The 26,451-nt window shown below is 43.0% G+C and overlaps 1 protein-coding gene across 1 annotated transcript in view; it reads left to right on the top strand.

Moving 5' to 3' along the window:
* The window catches only part of LOC138300537 (chymotrypsin-like elastase family member 3B), a 34,558-nt gene extending 15,899 nt beyond the window's left edge, over positions 1–18,659 (top strand). Inside the window, exons 4-8 of the mRNA XM_069240023.1 lie at positions 198–332; positions 3,853–3,989; positions 14,336–14,478; positions 17,200–17,352; positions 18,391–18,659. Of these exons, the coding sequence (XP_069096124.1) occupies positions 198–332; positions 3,853–3,989; positions 14,336–14,478; positions 17,200–17,352; positions 18,391–18,408 (586 nt within the window). The 3' untranslated portion in view covers positions 18,409–18,659. The remainder of the gene's footprint in view (positions 1–197; positions 333–3,852; positions 3,990–14,335; positions 14,479–17,199; positions 17,353–18,390) is intronic.
* The last annotated feature ends 7,792 nt before the right edge of the window (positions 18,660–26,451 follow it).

Here is a 26,451-nt window from a genome sequence, read left to right on the forward strand (position 1 = left end):
CTGAAACTTAGGTCATGATATACAGAGTGCTGTCTCATTTCCAAGACCCATGAATTTGTTACTCTAAATCCTTTATAAATTGAAACATAACACAAAGCTTCACCTAAGATCAGTTGACAACTTCAAGTCTTCTATTTTCTAGAAGACAACTCAAAGATGCATAATTATCATTTGTAATTATTTAATGTGTCTTGCAGGAAAGGACGTGAGTACCAGGTGGTGTTGGGAGAACACAACAGGGATGTAGAGGAGGGCAGTGAACAGCGCATCCCAGTCAATAGTAATGAAATCTTTGTACACCCGCGTTGGATCAGCATATGTGCAGCATGTGGGTAAGTGGCTGCTCAGGGGTTCACACTTTTATAACTTCCACATTCCTTCTGTTGTTGTTTCATTATCAGCTTTTGCTCATGTTCACATTTAATATTTTACTTATTCTAAAAATTGAGAGGCACATGTAAACCCGATGGCTCTGTCTTGGAAATAGTGACAAAATCAAGTGTTGTTTTGCATTCTTTGACTATTTAGAAAAAAACAAACCTGACTGAATGGATCAAAAAAGTGATGCAATGTGCTATCGAATGCCAAATAATGAAAACATTTATCAGACAATTGTAATCAAGTGATGTCCATATACCTGTGTAAATGCAAACTAGGGGCATAACATAGGCCCCTGAAGCTCCTGTGGTGCAGCGGGCCCCCAACCATTCTGGGACCTCTCAACCCTTCAAGGCCCTCTAAATATCTGCGAGATATGGAAGACTAAAGCTGGGGGTCTTTTCAAATATTGCATGGGGCCCCTTTATTTTGCATCATGCCACTGATTGCATACAGTCAATAATTAACATCAGCAAGTACCAATTTACTAGCAGCTCTAGTGTTGATTATATGAGACATCACCAGTTGTTTGTCATTCAAGCTAAGTATACTATATCCTCTTGGGTTCCTTGCTCAGTCATACAATCTGTTCAGTGATGTTCACAAATGTGTGCAAACGTACCTTAATTATGGCCCTTCCTTTTAAGTCTAAGACTGTTTCCAGCTCAGTACTGATGGAAACTTCCTTGAGTGTCCTGTATTTATAGATTTTTTATTTTGAACTTCACATTTACGTACATTACTAATATATATACCTTCCACATACACAAACATGAAGTTAAGAATAGTATATTTTCAGTTTCCTATAAGTACTTATCTTTATGATATTGAGGTAGACAATATTTTGCATACAACGTTAAGGCCGGGTGTTATTTTGCTATGTGATGTTGTGACATACACTCCTTCCCTCGAAAACTGCCTATCCTCCGCTCAGAACTGACAACAATGATCCCATGCAATTATTGGCATTAGCTGATCAAACTCTGCAACTGAGCACCATTTGGACATCAATCTCCTTTGTTCCTTCAGAGATGAAACCTGATGCATTAAGCTCCACACTATGCCTTGAGATGCCCATTGGGGATGCTCTTCTTGAGCACTAATCTTAGTGTGATTCGCTTTCATATGGTTTAACCAAATTGATCAAAGCTCTTAATAAGAAGATAGCCTATAACTAATCGACTAAAAGACTGTCACATATTATTAATATCAGATTTGTTCTACTGTCAGATTGACCTTCAGCTGCACCATGATTCTGGGGACTGTGGGGCATATTTATACTCTGTTTGCGCCGGAATTGCGTCATTTTTTTTGACGCATTTCCGACGCAAAACTAACTCCATATTTATACTTTGGCGTTAGACGCGTCTAGCGCCAAAGTCCATGGAGTTTGCGTCATTTTTTAGCGTGGACACCTACTTTGCGTTAATGAGATGCAAGGTAGGCGTTCCCGTCTAAAAAATTTACTCCGAGGCATGTGCGCCGTATTTACACTCCCGGGCAAAATTCACGCCTGGGAGTGGGCGGGTCAAAAAAAATGATGTACGGCCGCTTTTGCGCCGTTTTTTAGCGCCATGGCAGGCGTTAAGGGACCTGTGGGCTCGGAAGGAGCCCAGAGGTGCCCTCCCAAGCCCCCAGGGACACCCCCTGCCACCCTTGCCCACCCCAGGAGGACACCCAAGGCTGGAGGGACCCATCCCAGGGACATTAAGGTAAGTTCAGGTAAGTTTTAAAAAAAACAAATTTGTGGCATAGGGGGGCCTGATTTGTGCCCCCCTACATGCCACTATGCCCAATGACCATGCCCAGGGGACAGAAGTCCCCTGGGCATGGCCATTGGGCAAGGGGGCATGACTCCTGTCTTTGCTAAGACAGGAGTCATTTCAATGGGGGTTGGGAGTCGGAAAAAATGGCGCAAATCGGGTTGAGGCGAAAAATTCGCCTCAGCCTGACTTGCCCGATTTTTTGGCACCCAAGCTCCATATCTCCCTACGCCGGCGCTGCCTGGTGTATGTCGTTTTTTTTCACGCACACCAGGCAGCGCCGGCGGCTAACGCCGGCTAACGTCATTGAATAAATACGGCACCCGCATGGCGCTTCAGAATGGCGTCAGCCGGCGTTAATTTTTTTGACGCAAAACTGCGTTAGCGCAGTTTTGCGTCAAAAAGTATAAATATGGCCCTATGTTCCATTTGTGTGCCTTAGAGTTACTACATCTTAGGTAGCTCTAGTCTGGTAACAGGGAGATGGTTACCTGGACCGCTCTGCAAAGGTGATACACAGTCTGAGGTCCAGGTTTACTAACATCCATTCCACGCTGTGTGAAAAGCTGCAGTGCTTCATTGTGTAAAGGGTATACTATTGTGTATTAACAAAGAGTTGCATGTCAATAACAGCATTTGTGATATAAAAAAAGATGTTTTGCACTATTCTGTGCACGGTGTCACAGCACAAAAGGGATGGAGAAATATCTTGCATGAGATATGTACACAATGAACATCCTCCAGTCCATCCTCCAAGAACAATGAGCATCCTCAAACCTCTCTCCTATAGCTTTGAACATCAGCTTCCAGGTCCCCTCACAGTAACATTTCATGCAATGACATCGTTTTTGTCCATCAGAGATAGGTGAATAGTTAATTCTTATGAAAGCACCTTCAGCAGGACATAGGGCCTCAATTAGATGTTTGAGGGAACTGAAAATCTTGCAGTTTCTACAGGCATGTCTAACTAGTGAGTAGAACCCACCAGCTGACTTTCCACCGCAATAATATGTTATTGGTGGAGGAAGTGCAGCTGTGGTCTGTAATCCTTATTTAAAGTCTCCTCCAGGGATTAGAAGATTTTCGGTTCCCTCCAATCTCTAAATCAGGTTTTATATCAGTACTTATACACCCCCAAAATAACTTTATTCTTTTCCATTCCTCCAGCTTTGACATGACTATTACACATCAACATCTTCAAGTCTAAGCAGCAAATGACAATTTCTAGTGGGTTCACAGGGGTGATTAGTTGTATTGTATTGCAATTGCATTTTTTATATCACTTAGGAAACATTGACAAGGCGTTGAAGAACTTAAATATCATAATTTCGTTAAAGACCTTCTGAGTGATGTGTAAAAGGCATTTTATTGAAGGAGGAATCACATTTCTATGTTTTTAATAATAGAAAGAGGACAAGGTGCTGATTTTATGGCTTAAAATCCTGAGCCTCTAAGTCTGTGGGTCATAGCTCAAAGCATATACTGAATTGTATGACAAAAACATGACCACATCTGTGAAGTATACATTAGCAGCTTCAACGCCCATTGGCGACCCAAGAGCACTACTGCAATCACGAGTACGAATACGAGCATGTGTGTGTGTGTGTGGGGGGCGGGTGGCAAAGGGTGTTAGAGGGTCCACCACCTTTCACTCCCTTTGATAAGATAGTCTTTAGTTAGTAACTAATCCATCTGCTTATTTGGATTGCAGTAATGACATCGCCCTGATGAAGTTATCCAGGGATGCTGAGCTCAATGACAAGGTGAAGCTTGGATGTCTTGCACCCGCCGGCCAACTACTTGAAAATAACTACTCCTGTTACATCAGTGGCTGGGGGCGACTGGCCAGTATGTATTCTGCTCTTCCAACTATTAATGTTCACTTTGAATATCTCATGAGGATGTCAAACCATTTCAAATAATGAGAAAATTGATCTTCTGAGGGACACACTAGGATTAGTTAATTTCTGTCTCACAGCCCTTGTTTCTAGTAGATTTTATAAGTCTAGCTCCTCGTGGTAGACGGCTGTCTCTGGCCATCCTGCAACACTGGGTCTGTTGGCATGAGGGTGACCCCTTCACTCCAGGTCTTTACTTACACTGTATCTGGTCCTGAACTTCTCATTATAAATCATTGTTTTTGGTGTGTTGATCTAATTATTTAAAGGAAGCACATGAAGACTGTAGCACCCAAAATCCATCAGAGTATCCAGATCTAGGAATAGTGTCAGTAATAACTTGGAAGGAAGTGGTCATGTTAACTGGTATGTTCCGGTATTGAGAGTGTCAGTCTCCAAGCTCTGTGTATTACTCATTGGATCTCAAGCTTCATTCGCTCCATTAGTTTTCCTGTTTAATCGTTGAGAAGGCGTTGTGTAGTGTTCTGATAGCTCATTGTGCCTACAGAGGTTCAAGACTTATGTATTTGCCACAGAGACTCTGTCACTGTTTAGTGCTCGTAAATTTACCACAACTACATATGATGTTGCAAACACACAATAAATACACATTAAAAATGGTTTGATGATAGTAGGATGGTGTCTAAACGAGGTTTCATAACTTATTAACCCTGATTGTGGGTGGCATTGTAATAGGGTTGTCACCTTGCCTTTTTTACAGGCCTGGCTGATATTTTTAAGTCCAAGTCGGTAAAAGTATTGGGAAACACATTGAAATCTGGATTTTTTTTCTTCTGAAACACAAACCGTAAACAGCAAGCACAGAAAAAATCAGTCAAACTCTGTTTGATAGCTCTAAATCGGTTTCGAATTATTGTTAGAGCAAACAGATGAAGGACTAGCATAGTGTATCAAGTTCTTGCCTGCTCCACAATAATATAAATGAAACAAATAGCCCCCTAAGGCAGGGGGCAACCCTACTAGGAACTTACCGTTGACTGAAAATATTCATTGCAGGAAGAGAATTGGTCCTGTTTATTGGAACAAGGTATTCCTGAGTGCAGTTAAACTAAAAATTTTCGCCGTGTACAAACCTGAAGGGATTTGTCCCTGGAAATAAGATTTAAATTATGTTTTACCGGTTGCTCTATTACTGACCCATATCTCCCGGTTCTGTGACTCCCTGAAGCCAACATTGAAACTGGAAAGAGTCTGGTTGACTTTTTAAAGAATGCCCTTAATATTCAATCCACATATACAAGGTGTATACAGATTTTTTCATAGGTTAGACAACCGAAGTGTCCATAGAACATTTTATTTTAGTAAATTATAGTCTCAAAATCCAGTCAGTTTCTACCACGGTATTACCTCAGATGTTGATTCTAATGGAGTCGGAGCTTTACTGTGATTGGTTAGGTAGACCTTGTCCGAACAATTATTCTTAACCCACTCATACAGACACTTCTTGATTTACTTGAGGAAAAACAGTTTGAGCATACGATATCAATCCATGTACACCTTTTCAGAAGCATCGAAACTTCTGAACAATGTAATCTCCCTCCGTACAGGAGCATTTGTTAAATAGCATTCACATGTATTTTAGGACAATATTCCAATGGAATCTCTTTATGGAAGCTGTGCAGAAGTACCCATAAATAGATTAAGGAAAGGGAAAAGATATGTGGAAATGCCATATACAAAGGTGATTGAGAAAGAGGGAATTGCTTGCCTGTTGAAGAAGTAATCCTAGTCGTTCCCACGGTGGTAAATTGAAAGAGAGATAGAGAAGTGGTGATTTCTTAGGACGGAATCAGAGACTGCCTTTTTCATGCCACGTGTTTCAAGATCTCCTGTTTTACCCTTTTCTACATTTATGGGCCTGTCTTTGCCTACATGCAAGTCAAGTGATTTATTGTAAAGACTTTCCTAAAAAAAGGCAATGCTAGTCCAAAGACATACACAGATTCAAGGAGTTTGCCTTTTCTGCAGTCACTAATGTTACTGTTCTTTAATCTATAAATACATTTGAGGACTTTTAGGCCCAATCTTCTACTGCCCTCCCTCTTGTTTAAATTTAGTACGGCAGTATCTTCTTAGATAAAGCTTCTAAACGTTTCCATGCTGTTCCTTGCTAAGCCTTGATTATGATGAAATTTTGTTGGTCTTAAATCTGCAAACTTTGCACTTTGTATTAGGAGAGAGGGTGTATTCATATGTATTCAGGAAACATTTAAAACCACACTTGTTGTAGATGACATTTAGATGAATGCGTTTAGATGACTGTTGTCAAGAGATCAGCTGGATAGAGGGAGTAGGTACATGATACCATTCATTCATTCATGGACTAAATTTTCATCTTGAGTAGGAACTTTTGTTTTGAGCATTTCATGTGATTATGTAAGTCATTCTACCCAAAATAATTTAAAGTGTTACATTTTTATTGTGAGAATACTCAATTGTTTAGGGAATTCTATTGTCTGGCTGTAACAAGATGGAGTGAGCATTGGCTTTTCCGCTATGGCTGGGTGGTTTCAGTCCTTCCTGCAATCTTGCTAGTCCTTTTCTTTGTCATCCCACTGTAGGGCATTTACTTCTGCAGTAGACAGGACCATTGCTGACGTATCTCTGTTCAAGGAATGATTGAAGGAATCTTTAGGCATAAGGCCTCCACTGAAGATCTTCTGAAGGCTCTATCCAATATTTCTCCAGCTCTCACCTGTCAGCAGTTGACTGTGCCTTTCACTGAAGAAAGTGGGAGGCCTGTGGTACTGAACCATCTTCTGTTACTCACAACATTCAATATGTCTTGTTTTCTTCCTCCTGTGGGTTATTCTTTTTTAGCTTCCTCTCTGATATTTAGGGGCATATTTATACTCCGTTTGCGCCGGAATTGCGTCGTTTTTTTTGACGCAAAACTAACTCCATATTTATACTTTGGCGTTAGACGCGTCTAGCGCCAAAGTCAATGGAGTTAGCGTCATTTTTTAGCGTGGACACCTACTTTGCGTTAATTATATGCAAGGTAGGCGTTCCCGTCTAAAAAATCGACTCAGAGGCATGTGCGTCGGATTTATACTCCCGGGCAAAAATCACGCCCGGGAGTGGGCGGGTCAAAAAAAATGACGTACGGCCGCTTTTGCGCCGTTTTTTAGCGCCTGCAAAAGGCAGGCGTTAAGGGACCTGTGGGCTCTGAAGGAGCCCAGAGGTGCCCTCCCATGCCCCCAGGGACACCCCCTGTCACCCTTGCCCACCCAAGGAGGACACCCAAGGCTGGAGGGACCCATCCCAGGGACATTAAGGTAAGTTCAGGTAAGTGTTTTTTTTAATTTTTTTTTGTGGCATAGGGGGGCCTGATTTGTGCCCCCCTACATGCCACTATGCCCAATGGCCATGCCCAGGGGACATAAGTCCCCTGGGCATGGCCATTGGGCAAGGGGGCATGACTCCTGTCTTTGCTAAGACAGGAGTCATTTCTATGGGGGTTGGGAGTCGTAAAAAATGGCGCAAATCGGGTTGAGGCGAAAAAATTGCCTCAACCTGACTTGCCCCATTTCTTGACGCCCAAGCTCCATTTTCCCCTACGCCGGCGCTGCCTGGTGTACGTCGTTTTTTTTAACGCACACCAGACGGCGCCGCCGGCTAACGCCGGCTAACGCCGGCTAACGTCATTCAATAAATACGGCGCCCGCATGGCGCTTCAGAATGGCGTTAGCCGGCGCAAATTTTTTTGACTCAAAACTGCATTAGCGCAGTTTTGCGTCAAAAAGTATAAATATGGCCCTTATTTTTTCCACTTCCCTACTCCCTCCTGGTCCTTCTGTACGTTTCATCCTTCTTGGATCCTTTGCCTCCGAATACCCTGGCTATGGGGGTGAATATAAGTTGCCTGGTGTATCACAAAAGCTAAGACTGCTCCACAGAGCACATGGAGTTTGTATTCTCCTCCCAAAGGTTATTGTTCCTCCGTTTATTCTGATGGCAATTTGCTAGCTGGTGAAGTGGTTTACCTAGACAACGGTCTTGGCAAAGGTTTTTGGTCTATTTTCTATGTTATGTTCCACTTATCATTTGTTTTTGAGAGTACATGAGGTATTGGCAAATGCTTACTCTGTTAGGAGTATTTATGCTAAGAAGCCGTGTAGCCAAGAAGACCATGAGGATGAGAAGATTCTACAGTGTCACCCCGGAACGTCTTTGTGCCTACTTTGAATCCTCTCTCTCTCGACTCTCCAATCTCCTTGTGACTCGCATGGCTAGCATGTGCCCTCAGACTATGGTGAATGAGAGGGCTGCAGAGAACCATCACCACCTGGTGATCTGCCATTGCTTAGACTGTTCATCCAGTTTCAGATCTGCCAAGATCAAAACCTTTCTCACCGTGTGAGGAGGGAGTGTGGACTTGGAGAAGGGTGAGGCTTTGTGCCAAGCACTGTCTGTAAGGCATTTCTATCCTTCACTTCCTTCCACTCCAAAATGCAAACAAATAAAAAAGCGAAAGCAAAAATTTATTAGATTGCTGTTTATGTCTGGCCCCTAATTGACAATGGCTGTGCAGATCCTCTAAACCCAAACGGAAAATCCACTATGAACATGGGTTTCCAGCTCACCTTGAGATCCACCATGTGTTATCAACTCCTCAGCCAACAACGTATGACACATGGTTGGGTTGGTGCGTGTGTGTTCGCAGGTTTGCAGTTTCCCTTCCCTCCTCTTTTCTACTTTCACTATTCCTCCCTTTCTCTTGGAAATCTGTTCTTTCTTTATGGATAACTCTATTATACAGGCCACAGAATGGCTCTACCACTGTTTTCCATGCACTATTGGAGCAATATTAGAAGTCTGCATGGCAGACTCATACACCAGAGCACAGCACAAAGTCTGTACTATATGCATTCCTTGCTCCAAGGAGCTTCTGATGCACTTTGGAGCTTTAAGCCATTACAGGTTACCAGCCTGTCACAGTGATGCATAGCCACACATGTCAACTACCAGCATGCAATGCCAGCTGCAGGCCATGCATCAAAGGAGTGTGAGACACACACCTTCTTTGTGGTTGCTGTGGCAGATTGCAATGGTGCACTGCATGTGGGCTTCTTCAAAGTGTATCTGGCTGACCACGTCTGTCACAGAGTTGTCTGTCTCCTTCTGGGGTGTGGTGGTCTGTTAGTAAAGTTTTATTTTAGCATCAAATGACTTTTGAAGTTGTTGGCAACCACATTACACACAATGCTAATCCCCATCTATCTCAATGCCTGACTAATTTTATGCAGAATGATGAGCAAGATGTGGAGTGTCAGTGGTGGATCCCTAGCAAGGGTACTTAGGCAGTGCCCAACCACATGTGTGATGTACAGATCTTAAGGCCTGAAGTGCATAAAAGAGAGGAATGTGTGATTGCTATTATTTTACATGGTTTGTATGTGCCCCACACTGCCTAAATGCCTTGGAGCAGTAGAGTTTAGAATAGATTTGCCTAAAAATGTGGTAAGAGGGTTTGAATCTCATGCGTTGCTCAAAAATGTGGTAGGAGATTTCGAATCTCATGCCTTCTGAGCACCTCCAAAAGCAGGTATCAGCTTTAAAGACCACATAATAAAAGAGAGTTCTCAAGTTTTGCAGATCCATGTGCTAGTAGCTCTTCACATTATAATCTCCTTGATTTATCTCTAAGGAAGAGTATGTGGTATCCTGGTTTCTCTTAATATATAGGTTCCTCTCCTATCTACGCAAATAAGGCTTTACTTTATCAATTAGTCATTATAACCTGACTCAGTCTTTCGTGTTCACTTCCAATAACAATTTTCAATGGTATGACAAAAGAGATGTATTATTTATTATGTTGTTTCAATTATATGTTGGTGCACTTTACCTCATTGATACTTGCGCAGACGTTTCTCAATTTCTCAGAAAACTGCATTAGTGCTGAGTGCACAACCCAGCTGTCTTCAAAACCCTCTGTCTTGCTCACAGAGCCCTCAAAAGTAAAGGCCCATCTTCCCTGAACAAAAAACATTATACCCTACCTTACCATTCTGCACAAGTCTTGTGCTCTGCCTTCCTGTGTCTGGCCATCTCATCTCACATCACTCTTTTGCAAGATCAGGGACCATCGTTCTCTTATGTGATTGCAAACAAACTGGAATATGCTTCTACTCTCCATTCTTCAGCTGTCTAACTTCACCTCTTTGAAAATGTTTGAAAACTTGGCTCTTCCAGCAGGAATGTTCCCCTCAGTACTTTGGGTTTTTAGCATCAGTATGCCTCCTTCTCCTGCCATAATGCAACTCATTCATTATTATACTTGTAATAGCTTTATTTACTTCTAGCCTTCACAGGCATATTTAATTCATACATACCTTGAAAATGTTTCTTTCTCTTTGGAGACCACTAATCTATTCTAGGTTCATCCATGTTTTTGGGTTATAACCAATTATCAGACCATTTCTACTCACAGTGAAATCTCTATTGCTTTTGATTGTTTCTGTGTCAATCTTAAATTAATTCAGGGTTTCAAATAATAATTAAAACACACACCTCCTTCAGGATATATACCATTGGCACACTTAAAATGGCTTCCATTACTTCCTCATGGACAGGATATCAATCTGGGGGGACAGGAGAGGGTTGTGTGCAAAACTATAATACATCAGCAACAAGCTCATCCAATACAGGTTTTTCCAGTCTAGACCTGAATAAATAATACATTATGGAGGGCTAATAATACCAGAATGCCAAACAAAATACAAGGACCAGATGAGCCTCTCTTTCACAGAGCTGAGAAATTTGAGTGCACTGTCATAAAAGTCTCCATAATCATCTAAGTACAGTCCAATTATTATGTTATGTTTACCTAACTTTATAGTGTACTCCATGCCTGCCCACAGCTGCCCATTATTTTGACAAATTAGTTGCCATTGGAGAATGTGAAACATATTTTCCCAGTTGCAAATGGAAGTGGTTTAGACTAGGTGCAGCAGTTACTTATTTTAGAGTTTTTGTAAAGTCAGTTTTAAAGCGCTAAATATTTTCATAGGAAATAAGGGGCATATTTATGAGCCCCTTGCACAGCCGTTGTGTCACTCTATGTGATGCAGCTGCGGTGCAAACCTTTAAATCATATCTATGAGGCCACGCAAAGCCACTTTGCATCGCTTTGAATGGCCTCATGGATATGGAGTAAGGCAAGGCAGCACAAATCTCTATGTGTCCTCCCTCTGTCTTATGGAGGCATTCCATGAGTGTTGCGGTAGGTGTTCCCATACAACACCCATGGATTTTGACACATCCCCAGGTTTATGAGATCTTGTAAACCTGGGGATGCACCAAAATCTTACGTCAAGGATAAATATCACCATTTCTCCTCGTTATTTCCTCGTTCTATGTGTGCTGCATTGCTTCATGGTGCAAGGGTGTCTGCAATGGCGCTAGACTTCTGAAACGGTGACCGTACAGGAGGAAAGGACAGGAATGGTGCTTAGAGCTTGTTAAGTGCACGAATTCCAAGCAGGTTCAATTATTCTTACATATTAACTACAGGAATCTTTCTTGAAGACCTTAAAAAGTCATACATATGCCCATTATTAAAGAAAACAAACCTGGGCCCACATGACCCCAACAACTATAGACCAATTACAAATGGACCTTTCCTGTGCAAACTGATAGAAAGCACAGCATTTGCCCAGATGTCACAGTTTATTGAAGATAACTCCATACTTTCAGACTACCAAACTGGATTCTGCCCAGGAAGAGGCACTGAATCTGCCCTCAATCCCATCTGGGATGATCTTAAAAACACAATAGACCACATGGAGTCACTACACTCCTTTTCTTGGACCTCACAGCTGCCTTTGACACAGAAGACCATGACACCCTAATACAAAGACTCTACAAAGCAGGCATAGAGGGGACTACTCTTGACTGGATCACATTCTCCCTTCAAAACAGGTCAAATGTCATCCATACTCCCCCTTTCTCGTCTAAACCCTACTTCACAAAAGCAGGGTCACTCAAGGCTCAATCATCTCACCCATGCTTTTCAACATCTACATGATGTCATTACCAGCAATGATCAATGAATTTCAACTCACATGCTACAACTATGCAGATGACACACAAATACTCCTTAAACTGAATTCCCCAAAGAAATTGGAAACTCACAAATCTTCAGTTGCCTCAGAGCCGTTGATCAGTGGATGACATGGAGCCATCTCAAACTGAGTGCTTCCAAAACGGAAATATTCACATGTGGTGATTGGCAAAATTATGACCCACTCTGCGAGTGGCCTGATGACCTGGGACCACCTTCCAAAGTATCTAAGGCAGTTAGAAATCTTGGAATTACCATAGACTCCAAGTTAACAATGAATGCCCAAAAGGACAAATTAGCAAGATCAAGCTTCATCACCATGAAAACTCTGTGACGCATCTTCCCCCACCTCGGATTCCCACGTAGTGTGCATGCTACTATCGCTCTTGTACTATCTAAACTGGATTACGCCACTGGCCTCTACAATGGATCATCTCTATCTGCTATGAAAAAACTGCAACACATTCAGAACTCGGCTGCCAGATTACTCCTACATGCAAAGCCACAAGCCCACATCTCCCCTCCCTTGAGGGCCCTACATTGGTTACTGGTTGCCAGAAGATCCACCTTCAAGCTGTTTTGAATCACCCACAAAACCATACATGGAACAGGACTGCTTTTCATCAGGAATAAAATCACCAAATACATTCAACACAGAAACCTCCGCTCAAGATTGGCACCCCACCTCAAAACACCACCATACAAGAAAAATATAATAGGTGGTGCATCTTTCTCTGTTAAAGCAGTCAAACTATAGAATTCATTACCCCCAAATGTAAGATCCACTGATAACTAACTTATCTTCAGAAGACTACCCAAGAGTTGGCTTTTTCCTACATAACCACCATACTCAAACAGCAATGGCCGCATATCACTTTGTATGTAGACATTTATAATTTGATTATATGTATATATCCAGATGTATGTATTTCTTTGTACAAATAGGAATAATAACTATTTTATCTTAAAATATATACATTCTCTTTAGACCTGTTTAACAAATGTATATTTTACTTATGGTTATATGTATATATGTACAAATGTGTATGTATGTGTGGATATATATAAATATATATATATATATATATATATATATATATATATATATATATATATATATATATATATATATATATAAATATTATTCTATGCTTTACTTGTTCATAGGTCATTGCACAGTTTCTATATAAGTTATTTGATTAATTTGATTAGATGCTTAAAAGTCTCTGTTTTTATTTTATCTATCACAATATGTAAATATTACCGTAACTATTTATCTACGAGCATTTCACTATTAAAATATTGAGGAAAGATAAAATAATGTTGTAAAGAACACAAATAAATGAACTATAAAAACTGCAACACTTGAAAGTCTGTGTTTATACAACTTTACAGTTCAATATATTATATTCCTTGCACGTATATTCCCTTACTATGTAATCTTTATTTATTACTTTATTCCTACTGTAAAGGAGAAAAAATGAATAAACAAGTACTCTCTTGAAAGCTTTACTCTGTTCCACCACCACTATATACTTATCAGTCTATCCTCTATTTTCACTCTCTGGCTCAATCCCAAACCATTCTACTACTATGATCTCCAAAATAACCCTTTGTAGACTCTTTCTTCCTCTAGCTCTCCTGGCTCACTCCTAACCTGAGTTTACTACTATGATCTCCCAAACAACCCTCTAAATTATCCCACATTTATCTCTCCTTTGACTTATCCCAAAACCAATTTTACCACTATAATCTCCCTAATCTCTTTCTACAGACTATTACTACTATGAGCTACCAATTAACACTTCTGGATTATTCCCTCCTCTAGCCCTCCATTACTCTATTCAAACCAACTAACAGACTCACTTGTCCTCTACTCAAATTAACTCATACCTGTCTATACTAATACTAAAACTGTACTCATATTTCCTTATACTAATACACCGATAATCATCTTGGGTTCCTGAGTAGTGTGCTACTCGCCAAAAAGCTTTTTGACGCCTCATCAGGGGTAATAAGCGCTATATAAATACAGTTACAATTACATTCTGAAAGCTGTCTCCGAGATAACGAATCTTGGAATAACCTTACAGGTCAGAGGGCCCGTCCAGGGGTAAGGGCGGAAGGGACAGATCCCTGGTTACATAAACAAACCAGTCAGCAAGCGTTTATCTGCTGATTTGAATCCACTTTTTTTTCTTCTTTTGCAGCGGGTGGAGCTCTGCCTGCAACTCTGCAGCAAGCACTGCTCCCAGCGGTAGACCATGCTCATTGCACCCAGAGAGACTGGTGGGGCAGTACAGTCAAGGATACTATGGTCTGTGCTGGCGGGGACATCAAAGCTGGCTGCAATGTGAGTACCTTATTTCAGTGATTATGAGACAGGCAGGAAACAAATCTGCTATGTGCATGTGTGTGTTTGTGTATGTGTGTGTCGTGCATGCATGCACGCATGCGTTATGTGTGTGAGAGAAAGAGACAACACCTTAATTCCCTTCAGAAACAATCCTAGAACCATAAGGGGCAGCCAGCCTCTGAGAGCACCTAGGTACCACAAAAATTGTAGCATAACAGAGATAATTTTTGTCAAACCACACCCATTACTACAGGTACCTCACTTTTTAACCACACTTTTTACTATCCATTAGGAGTCGGCCATCGGGAACAGGGATTAATATGGAGAAATCGGTGTGTCGTAGCAATTTTAACGTGAAATGTCCGATTCCCAGACTGTTTTCTTGGACATGTCTAACAGATTTTACCGGTGGATTTGTCACATGATCACATTCGGTATTCCTGAATGTAGTTATACCAAGTGACTCACACTTCTAATTTGGTAAAAAAGTCCTGTTTCCACCAAATCAGAATTAAGAGGCTATTCCTAATAAGGGCCTTGGCATTGAATTCCAAATTATGCTAAACAAATACTCCCTGTGTGAGGCTTTTGTGTGTTTTTCAATTGTTTTAGTGCAAAAACCTTTGAATCACGTTTTTAATAGAATGTCATTGCTGTAAGAATATACAAACACGTGCATTCATTTAAAATCCGTTGGAAAATCCAGCCTGAAGGTAAAACTCTTTTCAAGTATTGACAACATAAATTATCCCTCACTGTACTTTAGAAAAATGTACATACGTTCAAGACTGACAGACGACCAAGCTGAGTGCCACCTACTTCACTGTAATATTTACTTCATTGACGAGGGCATCTTTTTCCTAAGTCCTAACAAAGTGCTTCTACTTATGAGTAAAGAATGTGCATCAATTTAATTTGAAATAATGCATTCGCTAGTACTTCTACGAGCATTGACCAATCAGTTTTAAACTCATATGTTAAGCATGCCACATTGGCTAAAATTGCACCGTCATTGGCTCTCATGAGGTGACCTTTGGCAACCAAATTATTCCCATTAGTCCATCTGGAATGGCAAACTATGATAATGGACAATGGAAAAAAACAGAAGGCGAAATGTAATTGATCATCCAAGTATATTAAGAGAGTGACCTGAAGTCGGTTTCGCCAGAATGGCAAGTATTAATCCCGTTCATTTGTCTGGTTGTAATCTTGCCACGTTTCCACCGTCCACAGTAGACATAAGCATGGTCATTTGGTTGGCAGATTGTTTGACTGAAAGGTCTTGACTAATGGTTCACCCATCTGACAGGCAGCCATGCTTCAATTGGCATAACTATGACGGAAACTGACGATGGTGTCAACTCGCTGATTTGTATATTTCTCAGAAATGTAAGCACATTTGACATTCATCAACAGGTCTAGTTCCATTTCCTAAGGAGTGTGCATGTACTTTGGGATATTAGTCTGCCCATACAATAGATGGTGTATAAATAGAAACAAAGGCCCATATTTATATTTTTTAGCGCCGCATTTGCGTCATTTTTTGACGCAAAAGCAGCGCAAACTTACAAAATACAATTGGGGCATATTTATACTCCGTTTGCGTCGGAATTGCGTCGTTTTTTTTGACGCAATTTCGACGCAAAACTAACTCCATATTTATACTTTGGCGTTAGACGCGTCTAGCGCCAAAGTCCATGGAGTTAGCGTCATTTTTTTGCGTGGACACCTACTTTGCGTTAATTATATGCAAAGTAGGCGTTCCCGTCTAAAAAATCGACTCTGAGGCATGTGCGTCGGATTTATACTCCCGGGCAAAATTCACGCCCGGGAGTGGGTGGGTCAAAAAAAATGACGTACGGCCGCTTTTGCGCCGTTTTTTAGCGCCTGCAAAAGGCAGGCGTTAAGGGACCTGTGGGCTCTGAAGGAGCCCAGAGGTGCCCTCCCATGCCCCCAGGGAAACCCCCTGTCACCCTTGCCCACCCCAGGAGGACACCCAAGGCTGGAGGGACCCATCCCAGGGACATTAAGGTAAGTTCAGATAAGTATTTTTTTTAAAAAAAATTGTGGCATAGGGGGGCCTGATTTGTGCCCCCCTACATGCCACTATGCCCAATGACCATGCCCAGGGGACAGAAGTCCCCTGGGCATGGCCATTGGGCAAAGGGGCATGACTCCTGTTTTTGCTAAGACAGGAGTCATTTCTATGGGGGTTGGGAGTCGTAAAAAATGGCGCACATGGGGTTTAGGCGAAAAAATTGCCTCAACCTGACTTGCCCCATTTCTTGACGCCCAAGCCCCATATCCCCCTACGCCGACGCTGCCTGGTGCACGTCGTTTTTTTTAACGCACACCAGACGGCGCCGGCGGCTAACGCCGGCTAACGTCATTCAATATATACGGCACCCGCATGGCGCTTCAGAATGGCGTTAGCCGGTGCTAATTTTTTTGACGCAAAACTGCGTTGGCGCAGTTTTGCGTCAAAAAGTATAAATATGGGCCAATTGTATTTTGTACGTTTGCGCCGATTTTGCGTCAAAAAACAAGGCAAATAGGCGCTAAAAAGCATAAATATGCGCCAAAGTGTTTGCAAACAGGTCTGCTAACTGCAATATAAGTATTTCATGAAAAAACGTTTTAAAATCAGATCAGCTATTCTTCGTCTCGATTATACAGCCTGTCGTTTCCTTACGTTGTATTTGTTTCATTATTTTTCAGGGCGATTCTGGTGGCCCGCTGAACTGCCAGGCTGAAGATGGGACATGGCATGTCCATGGCATTGCTAGCTTTGTATCCTCCGCTGGGTGCAATGCCCTGAAGAAGCCCACCGTCTTCACTCGGGTCTCTGCGTTCAATGCTTGGGTAGAGGAGGTGAGTGTGTTGCTGTTCACTGTCAACCAAAATTAAGGACGATATACCTCCCAGCAAACAGACGCTAAAGTGGAAGCCTGGGAGTACTTGCAGTTTCGAGCAAAATAAAAAAAATGAGAAAAGCACAGTAACAATCAGATAACTACCCTGCTGGAAGCAGGTACAAATATAGAGATTAAATAAGTTATTTTAAGTTTGTTGAGTGGCGTGTTCAGCTACGTCACTGGGGGCCCTTGATTACTTTCCCCAATAGTAATCTACCCACAATATTCAGAGGTATCTGCCTGCCTGGAGGAGGTATAAGTGCCTGCATTGCATCCACCGGTGCAGCTGACGCACTGAAGGCACTATTGAGTGCCAAGCGAGGTGCTATGTTTTTTCGTCCTGCTCTGCTGATTCTGCACAAAGCAGGAGTTAGTACCTGGAAAGCAAAATAGCAATGGCCCTGAAGGCCAGGGAGTTTTCAGTTCAGCAACATAAGCCCTGCACTAATAAGGTAGGTCCATTCCCACTGTTACCCAGAGTTCCTGTGGTGGATGGATCACTTAGTCAAGGGTTTGCGATGGCGGAGTCAACTGTGGCCTTGCCACTGGAAAACTAGTGGTTTTCACACCACGAAGTCAGTTGGGGCGGCAAGTTCAGTAGGGTGGGAGCTCTGCTAATATATGACTTCCAAAGTGGAAGCTAAAAAACACCCCAAGGCTTTTATTTAGAATGGCGCGCGAATTCAGCAATAACATCCTGGTGCAGTGGTTACATTATCCCAGTCAGGAGCAAAAATATTACTCTAGATTGGCAGAATCTGGCATACTTTTGACCATTGGTTACCTCACATTTAACTCGCTTTCTGAACACCTTAAATGAGACCAAATAGGTGCATATTGAAGAACAATATGTGGCCGTCCATAGCCAAACCTCTCTTTCGAAGTCAGCATAATTTTCCAGTAGGCAAGTCCCACTCGTGAATGCATTTCGAGATTACTGAGACATTTGTTTCTCTATTTTTATTACTTTCTTTCTCCTCCTTGTGTTTTTTAGACGATTGGCAACAATTAAGCAGAAACTTAAGATGACTGACTCTAGGAGGCGCTATGTGGTACCCAGATGACGACCTTTGCCACTCAAAACGTTACAATCCACGCCCCTGGCTGAGACTTGCTGTTCTGATCCCTGAAAGAGAAGAATCCTGTGCCTACAGAGCTTCGGGCAAGATTTGCCATCACCCCTTGCTCTTGACAAATTGGCATGTTCCTCCTTTTGATACCTAAAAATTAATAAACTTCTCACAAGTTCTGTTTTCATCTCTATATTTATTTATGTTTTTTTCTGCCTTTTCCACTCGCTCTCTTGAGACCGACATTTTCACAGCCAAACCGCAAAAACCAGGAGGCCCGATTACAGTAGGGTCCCCCAACCCGAAGTGAGTAGGGTAGCAAACGTTTCACTATCACTGGGGATAATTACTACATGTGGAAACACTTTGGCCTATATGAATACTTTTTTAGCGCCGCATTTGCGCCGTTTTTTGACGCAAATGCGGTGCTAATAAAGTATAAATATGGGGCTTTGGGTGCATGTCGAGCAAGGGTATGAGTCATGAAGCACGTTTTGGTGGTTTTATTGCATAAGCTGCACCTCTAAAGCAGACGATCTTAAAGGATATAACTTGATCAAATATCGAAAGTTTATCGAATGTAAATTTCTGTGACATTATTTACTTGATTTCTAGTACTTTTACCACATCCTGGTGTAAGTCTGGCTCGCCCTTTGCTACCCATGGCACTGCCTTTGAGACACCCTGGCCTCAGAGATGACAAAGTCGGTGCCAGGAACACAGTGACAGCTTGTCCTTCCGTAAGTCAGTTGGGACGCCACTGTTTCTGTCAAATTTATATTACACTAGTAATGACTAACAATATACTGTTCACTGTAAGTTAGCTGGAACATGCCTTTCCATGCCAGCTGAGGTGAGTAAAACATGCTTTGAAATGTATCTATGTGTGTTTGCTTGCGGGTGAGAGTGAGACAGTGCATGTATGTGTGAGTTTGTGTGCATGTATAAGTATGTGTGTGTGTGTGAGTGAATGTGGAGGTCAAAAGGCGTGTGATGTCACTTCCGCCACCCATGGCATTTCAGTGAATTGACGTCCATGCCGTTACGCTAGTTGTGGTCTAGTGAGCTAGTAGGGAACTGTGGAGCCAGGAAACACCCATGCTCTTGGGCAATGCCCTTTTGACATTATTCCCTGCTTATACTTTTTAGCATGATTGAGAATATTTTAAATCAATCTAAGAGCTTGCAGTAAGGGTATGGTTAAAAAAATAAAACTGGACTGGATAATACCTGGGGGAGAAAGAGAGTGCGCAGTCTCATAGTCACTAAAATGCAATATGGTGGTAAATGTATAGCAAGCTGTATAGTGTTGCTGTCTCAGTTCTCTTTAAGAAAGTGTTTGGTCTTGGACAAATCATATTCTTACCATGCCTCTGTCACTGATCTGACAACATGTGAGCACTTTGAAAAAGGGCTCATGGGAAAAACAAACACCTAAAGCATATTCCAAATAGTTGAGCATGGTTTAATTCACAAATCTGGGGCTGTACAATGACAGGTGAGGCATTTTGTATGTACATCTTTAAAGCTACTTCCATTCTGTGCTGCAGCTCATCCCTTTCAGGCATAAACAGGCACCTTTATACAGCTAATATAAGTCTCAAAAAGTCAAACTTGGACATCCTCCATCTAGGTGTCTCTGCTGGCAGCTTCAGTCCTTCATTTTTGATTGTCTTGTCAATGGTAAAAAGAGAGACATTTGTCCTGCAGCAGCTCAACTCATTCTGGGCGGCAGGACAGACCACTCAAAAGCAGGACAAACTCACACAAAGTCACAGAAAACATGACAGTTAACTCCCCAAATGTGAGGGTTTTACAGTCCTATTCGACGCAAAATGTATTTGAATGGGGCTACCAAATGCTGCTAACTAACTAAATCCAGTCTATACATAGAAATTGCTTAAGCTACATGTGGTATTGAGCCTGTGTTATTTAATAAATATTTTAATATTTAGAAATATTAAATAGTGGTGGGCATGGCACCATCCTGCAGGTTCATGGAGATTGATATTATGTAGATCAGGCCCACCAGAAAAGCAGCCCCCACCAGATATTCCCTGATAATGAGCTGGGGGTTAAATTCCAATCCATGGCAAATAGGGGTTTGCAAAGGTCCAAGTTATGTGATCACCCGCAGTTTCCCTCTGACAGATTCTATCTTGTCAGTTCTGCCAAAATCTAACTCAGAGAAGATGAGTGGGAATGTGGAAGGCCATGAAAAAAGGGGAAATGTGTTGTATGTTGTGCATTAAATACTGATTATGCATGTTATGCCTCACTTCCAAGGGAAAATGGAAGTATTTACCGCACACGTTAAACACATCACCTCGGGGTTGTGGTAGTTATAAGGTGCTATAAATTCCTAACTCATGTCCGACCTAATCTTGAACAGGTCGTAGCAGAGGATTCCACGTCTGATGCAGTTTCTCTTTCCTCCTGGCTTAAGGAGATCTTTTCTTCTTTATTGTCTGAACTAATGGCCAATGATGTTCACTCTCTGGCTGAAAGGTCTCTAGGTCATGGATAAGGTAACTTTGAGCTCACAAAGCAGACGGTATGGTCTGGTCTCTGCAACAGATCGGGGAACTTGAGAGGGTTGCCCTATGACATGCTACCTTAAATAGAACACTTTCAGGTCTTATCTGAACTTTTGGTGCATTATTATAGCTTTCTCCCACTTTTATTGAGGTCTAAATGAATTGAAGTATTGATGCAACTTAAAGCAGTGCCTTAAGGCATTCAACAAAAATACAAGTATATGGTCCTGACATTGACACAGCCCAACACTGTTCAGTGTTTACATGGCACCTCTTGCCCTCATCATAAGAACCCACAACATCAACATCATCTCCTATAGCGACAACACTCAGCTCATGCACACGCTTTTTCCTTCATCGTTGCCAAAAGCTGGAATGAAGTCCCTCTACATATCCTGACTACTAACCCTCTCCTCAATTTCTCCAAGAAGCTGAAGCCCTTGAAGTTCAACTAGGAGCACTTCCAAAACTACGCTACTGCTCTGGTGCCTGGATAGCCTCAGGGATGATGAGCTGTGTCCTACAAATCTACATAACACAACACATATATACAGCGTTAGAATAAAAAAGAAACTGTGCCAGAATGACCAACAAAAAGCATTTGACTGCTGGCCCTCATAAAGTTGAGGCCTGATTGTGTGGCAATGGAAACTTCTCTAGTTTCTACAGGAAGTTCTGTCCACTGTGTAGAACAGGCCAGTGGAACTCCTTCAGACTATCGTTCTGCAGGAGACAGTTCCATTGACTTCTCAGATTTAGAACATCTCCTGAAATCAGCGTTTTTTAAATCTGAGTATTTATTGCCTCTCGGCACTAAAATCGGACCCTTACTATCTTCCTCAGGGTGAAAGAAGAAACTCCAAAGTAGCAGGATTGCAAAGGAATTGACTTTTCTTAGCATGTCAGCTGATTTGCAGTTAGAATTCCTATACAGTAAGTGCAATCTGTAATTGTGCCTTCGACTCACTGGGGATATAGCAGAAGAGAACACATAAAGGAAGCTATGCTGTTGGTGGTAGGGGATGAAAAAGACCCAGAAAGAGAGCGTTTTTGTCAGCTTCCCTCCCCACCTGAAAGTCCACTGGGCCCAGAACATAATGGGTCACTAGTGTGGCTGATGCCTTTGAAAGGCTGGTAGGGCAGAGAGACAGTGAAGATTATTCCAGGCTACTAATTTTAAAGGTTAGTAGGGCTGGGGCACATTCAGTCACAGGTCATGTTTACACCTGATAAGGCTGAGGCAAAATCAAACACATGGCAGGCTTACTCCTGAAATGCCAGTAAGGCTGAGAATAATACATGCCACAACTATCTCAGAAAGACCAATAGTGGTGTAGCAATACCAGATGCCAGTGCCCACCATCCCAGGACCATTAAGCAAAGGTCATAGTAATTGGCTACCCTCCTTCCGAGAACCTTGGCACCGGTGCTCAATAAGTGTGGCCTTAAGTCATGTTTAGTGGGAACTAGGGACTGTGGGTGGCATTTGGCTACACCCTGTTTCCAGTACTCCTGCCCCCATGCCCACTGGGAATGGCTTTAGTCATGCCCAGCAGGCACTGTACCAAGGTTGTGGCCGAAGGCTGCATCCCATCAGCCACCAGTACACTCATGGCAAAGGACATGGCCCTTAGACATGACATGTTCTACTCAGTACTTTTCCCGAGTGGGCATGACCATGTCCACCAAGCACTGGGCACATAATCTAGACTTTTGCCAGGCAGTTGTGTGCAAAGCTCCTGCATCCTGTAGCCAGTGGCTATGGCCACCTTCCATGACCATAGGGTGCAAGCCAAATACCCTGCCTGTGCACACTAATGCTGGCTCACTTGACCAATGAATATGCCTTTACCCACATAACACTTACAACAGAATATGTCATTAAGCCATACCCTTTGGCCGAGTCCTTCAACCCTTGCATGTATTACTTAGAACTTTGAATGGAATCAACAATGTACACAGTTTTCTTTAAAATGGCAAAAAAGCTATTTTAAAAGTGGACACTGCAATTTTCAACAGTTCCTGGGGAGGTAAGTAAAGTACAGTTTTTGAGGTAAGTAACAATCTTATGGGTTCAATCTCCGAGTCATAAGTAGCCCACCGTTGGGGGTTCAAGATAATCCCAAACACCCAGCATCAGCAACACAGGGCTGGTTAGTTGCAGAGGTCAAACAGGAGCTAAATTAACGTGGGCTCCTATGGAGACAGGGGGTACTCCGGTCTGCTTGCAGATAAGAACCTGCGTTGTCAGAGGGCAAACCTGGGGGGTTTAGAGGAGCACTGGGGGGCCCCAAGTAGGCACCAAACATGCACCCTCAGCAGCACTGGGGCGGCCGGGTGCAGGGTGCAAACAGGGTGTCGGGTTCCCAATAGAACTCAATGGGCAGATCCAGGGGTCACTTAGGTGCTGCAGGCAAGGAACAGGGGGGCATCTCGGGCAAGCCACCGACTGGGCAGGGAGGAGGGCCACCTGCTGATCACTTCTGCACTGATGGTTGGTTTCTCTCAAGTCTGGAGGCTGCGGGTGCAGTGCCTCTCCAGGCATCGGATATCTTCGTCCTGGGCAGTCGCGGTCAGAGGGATCCTCAGGATTCCCTCTGCAGGCATCGTCGTGGAAGGATGGATAGGTCAGCCCAGGGTGGACACTTAGTCAGAATCACCTATGGGTCCTCTCTGGCTGGCTGGTTGCTCTGGACATGACCAGGGGCGTTGGGTGCAGAGTAGTTTGGACTCACGCTTCCGGAGTGAGGTGGGAGTCCCTTTAAAGATGGTTTCTTTGTCTTCTTGTTGGACAGGTCCGCTGTCCACAGGAGTTTCTTGGTCCTTGGTGAGACAGTCAGTCCCCTTTAGGCTTTTCAGGGGTAACTGGTCCTGCAGGATGCGTTGCTTCTTCTTGTGCAGCTTTTCGAAGCAGGAGACGGGCCGGTAGGGCTGGGGCCAAGTCATTTGCGATCTCCTTCTCTTCTCTGCAGGGTTTTCAGCTCAGCAGTCATTCTTCTTTCTGAAGGAATCTGAAGAGCTGGGTTCAGGGTTGCCCCTAAATAATAAATTTAGGGCTGTGGTTAGGGTCCGGGGCAGTAGCCAATGGCTACTGTCCCTGAGGGTGGCTAAACCCTCTTTGTGCCCACTCCCTCTGGGGAGGGAGCACATCCCTATCCCTATTGGTCCTAATCCTCCAATGCAAGATGGAGGATTTCTCGAGGAGGGGTCACTTCAGCTCTGGACACCTTAGGGGTGGTCCTGGCTGAGGGGGTGACTCCTCCTTGTTTTTCTCATTATCCCTCAGGACTTGCCTTCAAAAGTGGGGCTCGTCCGGGGGGCGGGCATCTCCACTGGCTGGAGTGCCCTGGGGCACTCTAACACCAGGCCTGAGCCTTTGAGGCTCACCGCCAGGTGTTACAGTTCATGCGGGGGTGTGAAGCACCTCCATCCAGGACAGGCTTTGTTTCTGACCACAGAGTGCACAAAGGCACTCACCCCATGTGGTCCGAAACTCATCTGGAAGTGGCAGGCTGGCATAGACTGGTCAGCCTTACACTAATAGTTGGGTTAACATACAGGGGGTCATCTGTATGCATTTTTCAATAAATCCCACACTGGCATCAGTGTGGGTTTATTGTGCTGAGAACTTTGATACCAAATTTCCCAGTATTCAGTGTAGCCATTATGGAGCTGTGGAGTTCGTAATGACAAACTCCCAGACCATATACTCAGTATGGCTACCCTGCACTGACAATGCTGAAGAATTGACTTAGACACTGTAGGGGCATAGTGCTCATGCAGCTATGCCCTCACCTGTGGTATAGTGCACCCTGCCTTAGGGATGTAAGGCCTGCTAGAGAGGTGACTTACCTATGCCACAGGCAGTGGTTTATGGGCATGGCACTCTGAGGGGAGTGCCATGTCGACTTTGTCTTTTCTCCTCACTAACACACACAGGCTGCAAGGAAGTGTGCATGTACTAAGTGAGGGCTCCCCTAGGGTGGCACAATACAGGCTGCAGCCCTTTAGGGACCTTCCCCGGCACAGGCCCCTTTGGTACCAGAGGTACCTTTTACAAGGAACTTAACTGTGTGCCAGGATTGTGCCAAATGTGGAAAAAAAGGTACAGTTTTAGGAAAGGACACTGGTGCTGGGGCCTGATTAGCAGGGTCCTAGCACACTTCCAATCAAAGCTGGCATAAACAATAGGCAAAATGCGGGGTGTAACCATGCCAACAGTGGCATTATCCTACAGCCCTTAATATGCACTCACAGTCAAGGAAACAATGCCACTATGGCATAGTGAGAAGAAGTGATGTGCCCAAGAATTACACATTGTGGTCAAGCAGAGAAGATTAGACTGGCAAGATCTCCCTGATCTCTAATTGCCATCCTATCCACTGGGCCTAATGAGGAATCTGAATTTATTTACAGTACCATTTTGTGAAATTGAGTGAATGCTTGAAAGTAGAGAGCTTTTTCTCGCACCGTCCTGTTCAGCTCGGTGGATCACTATAAGGATTTGCAAATGTTAAAAGATCTGGTTGTCTGGCTGCAACATGAAAAAAATGTTGTGGCCAGCATTACAGATCTCAGGGACTGTAAATACAGGTTCCAATGCATCAACATCTGCCTGGAAAAAATACAACCAAAAGGTATATCTTTAAACCGGTGAATGCATTGTTGTAGAAACCAAACATCTTTTCCTTTCTTCCTTGTTTTTTTCAAAGGGTAGTACTCATCCCCTACAAAAAAAGACTGGGGAAAAAGTGTTTTTTTTTTTAAACATGTTTTTTACACTGATGTGGTTGCTGCTGCTTAACCACTCAGACAAACAGAAGGTGTCTAGCTGTCTTGTGCATGACCTACTGATCCATGAATGTGACACTTTTTTGATGCATGCTCAGAATGAAAATGCTAATAAATTGAATGTCAACTACACTTGTAGTGGAGGTCCACACACATGTAGAGTGGCAGTTCCCATGCATTGTTGATGTGTAAGTTTAGTGAAAGTTTTCCTATGACAGAACAGGAGACATAACAAAATTGCAATGCCATATGTGCCACCATGTCATGGCAGGCTGCTTGTTATTTTATTCTCGTTTTTTAGAAGTAAGACCCTGAATTTGGAGGATGGTTTCTGAAAAACAAAAAAGAAATGTCCCTGATGCACAAGTTTTTGTATGCGTGTCAGTGCAGTGGGATTTTTTTTCTTCATATCTTGTCCTCTAAGCCTTGCATGCTTGCTTCAGGCAGGAAAAATCTGTGTTGAAAACCTAACCTCAAATTGCAGAGTAATTTGACCCATGGATGCCTGATACTCTGTGGTAGATGAACCACCAGCTAAGGTTTCTGAGAACAAAGTAAGTGGAGATCCCCCATCGAAACTCAAGTGGTACGCTCATCCTTTAATGAGGCGGGAGAACCATGATTGTAGCAAAGCAGGGCATTGTGCAACACTCAAAA

The sequence above is a fragment of the Pleurodeles waltl genome, chromosome 6 (assembly GCF_031143425.1).
Source record: "Pleurodeles waltl isolate 20211129_DDA chromosome 6, aPleWal1.hap1.20221129, whole genome shotgun sequence".
Lineage (NCBI taxonomy): Eukaryota > Metazoa > Chordata > Amphibia > Caudata > Salamandridae > Pleurodeles > Pleurodeles waltl.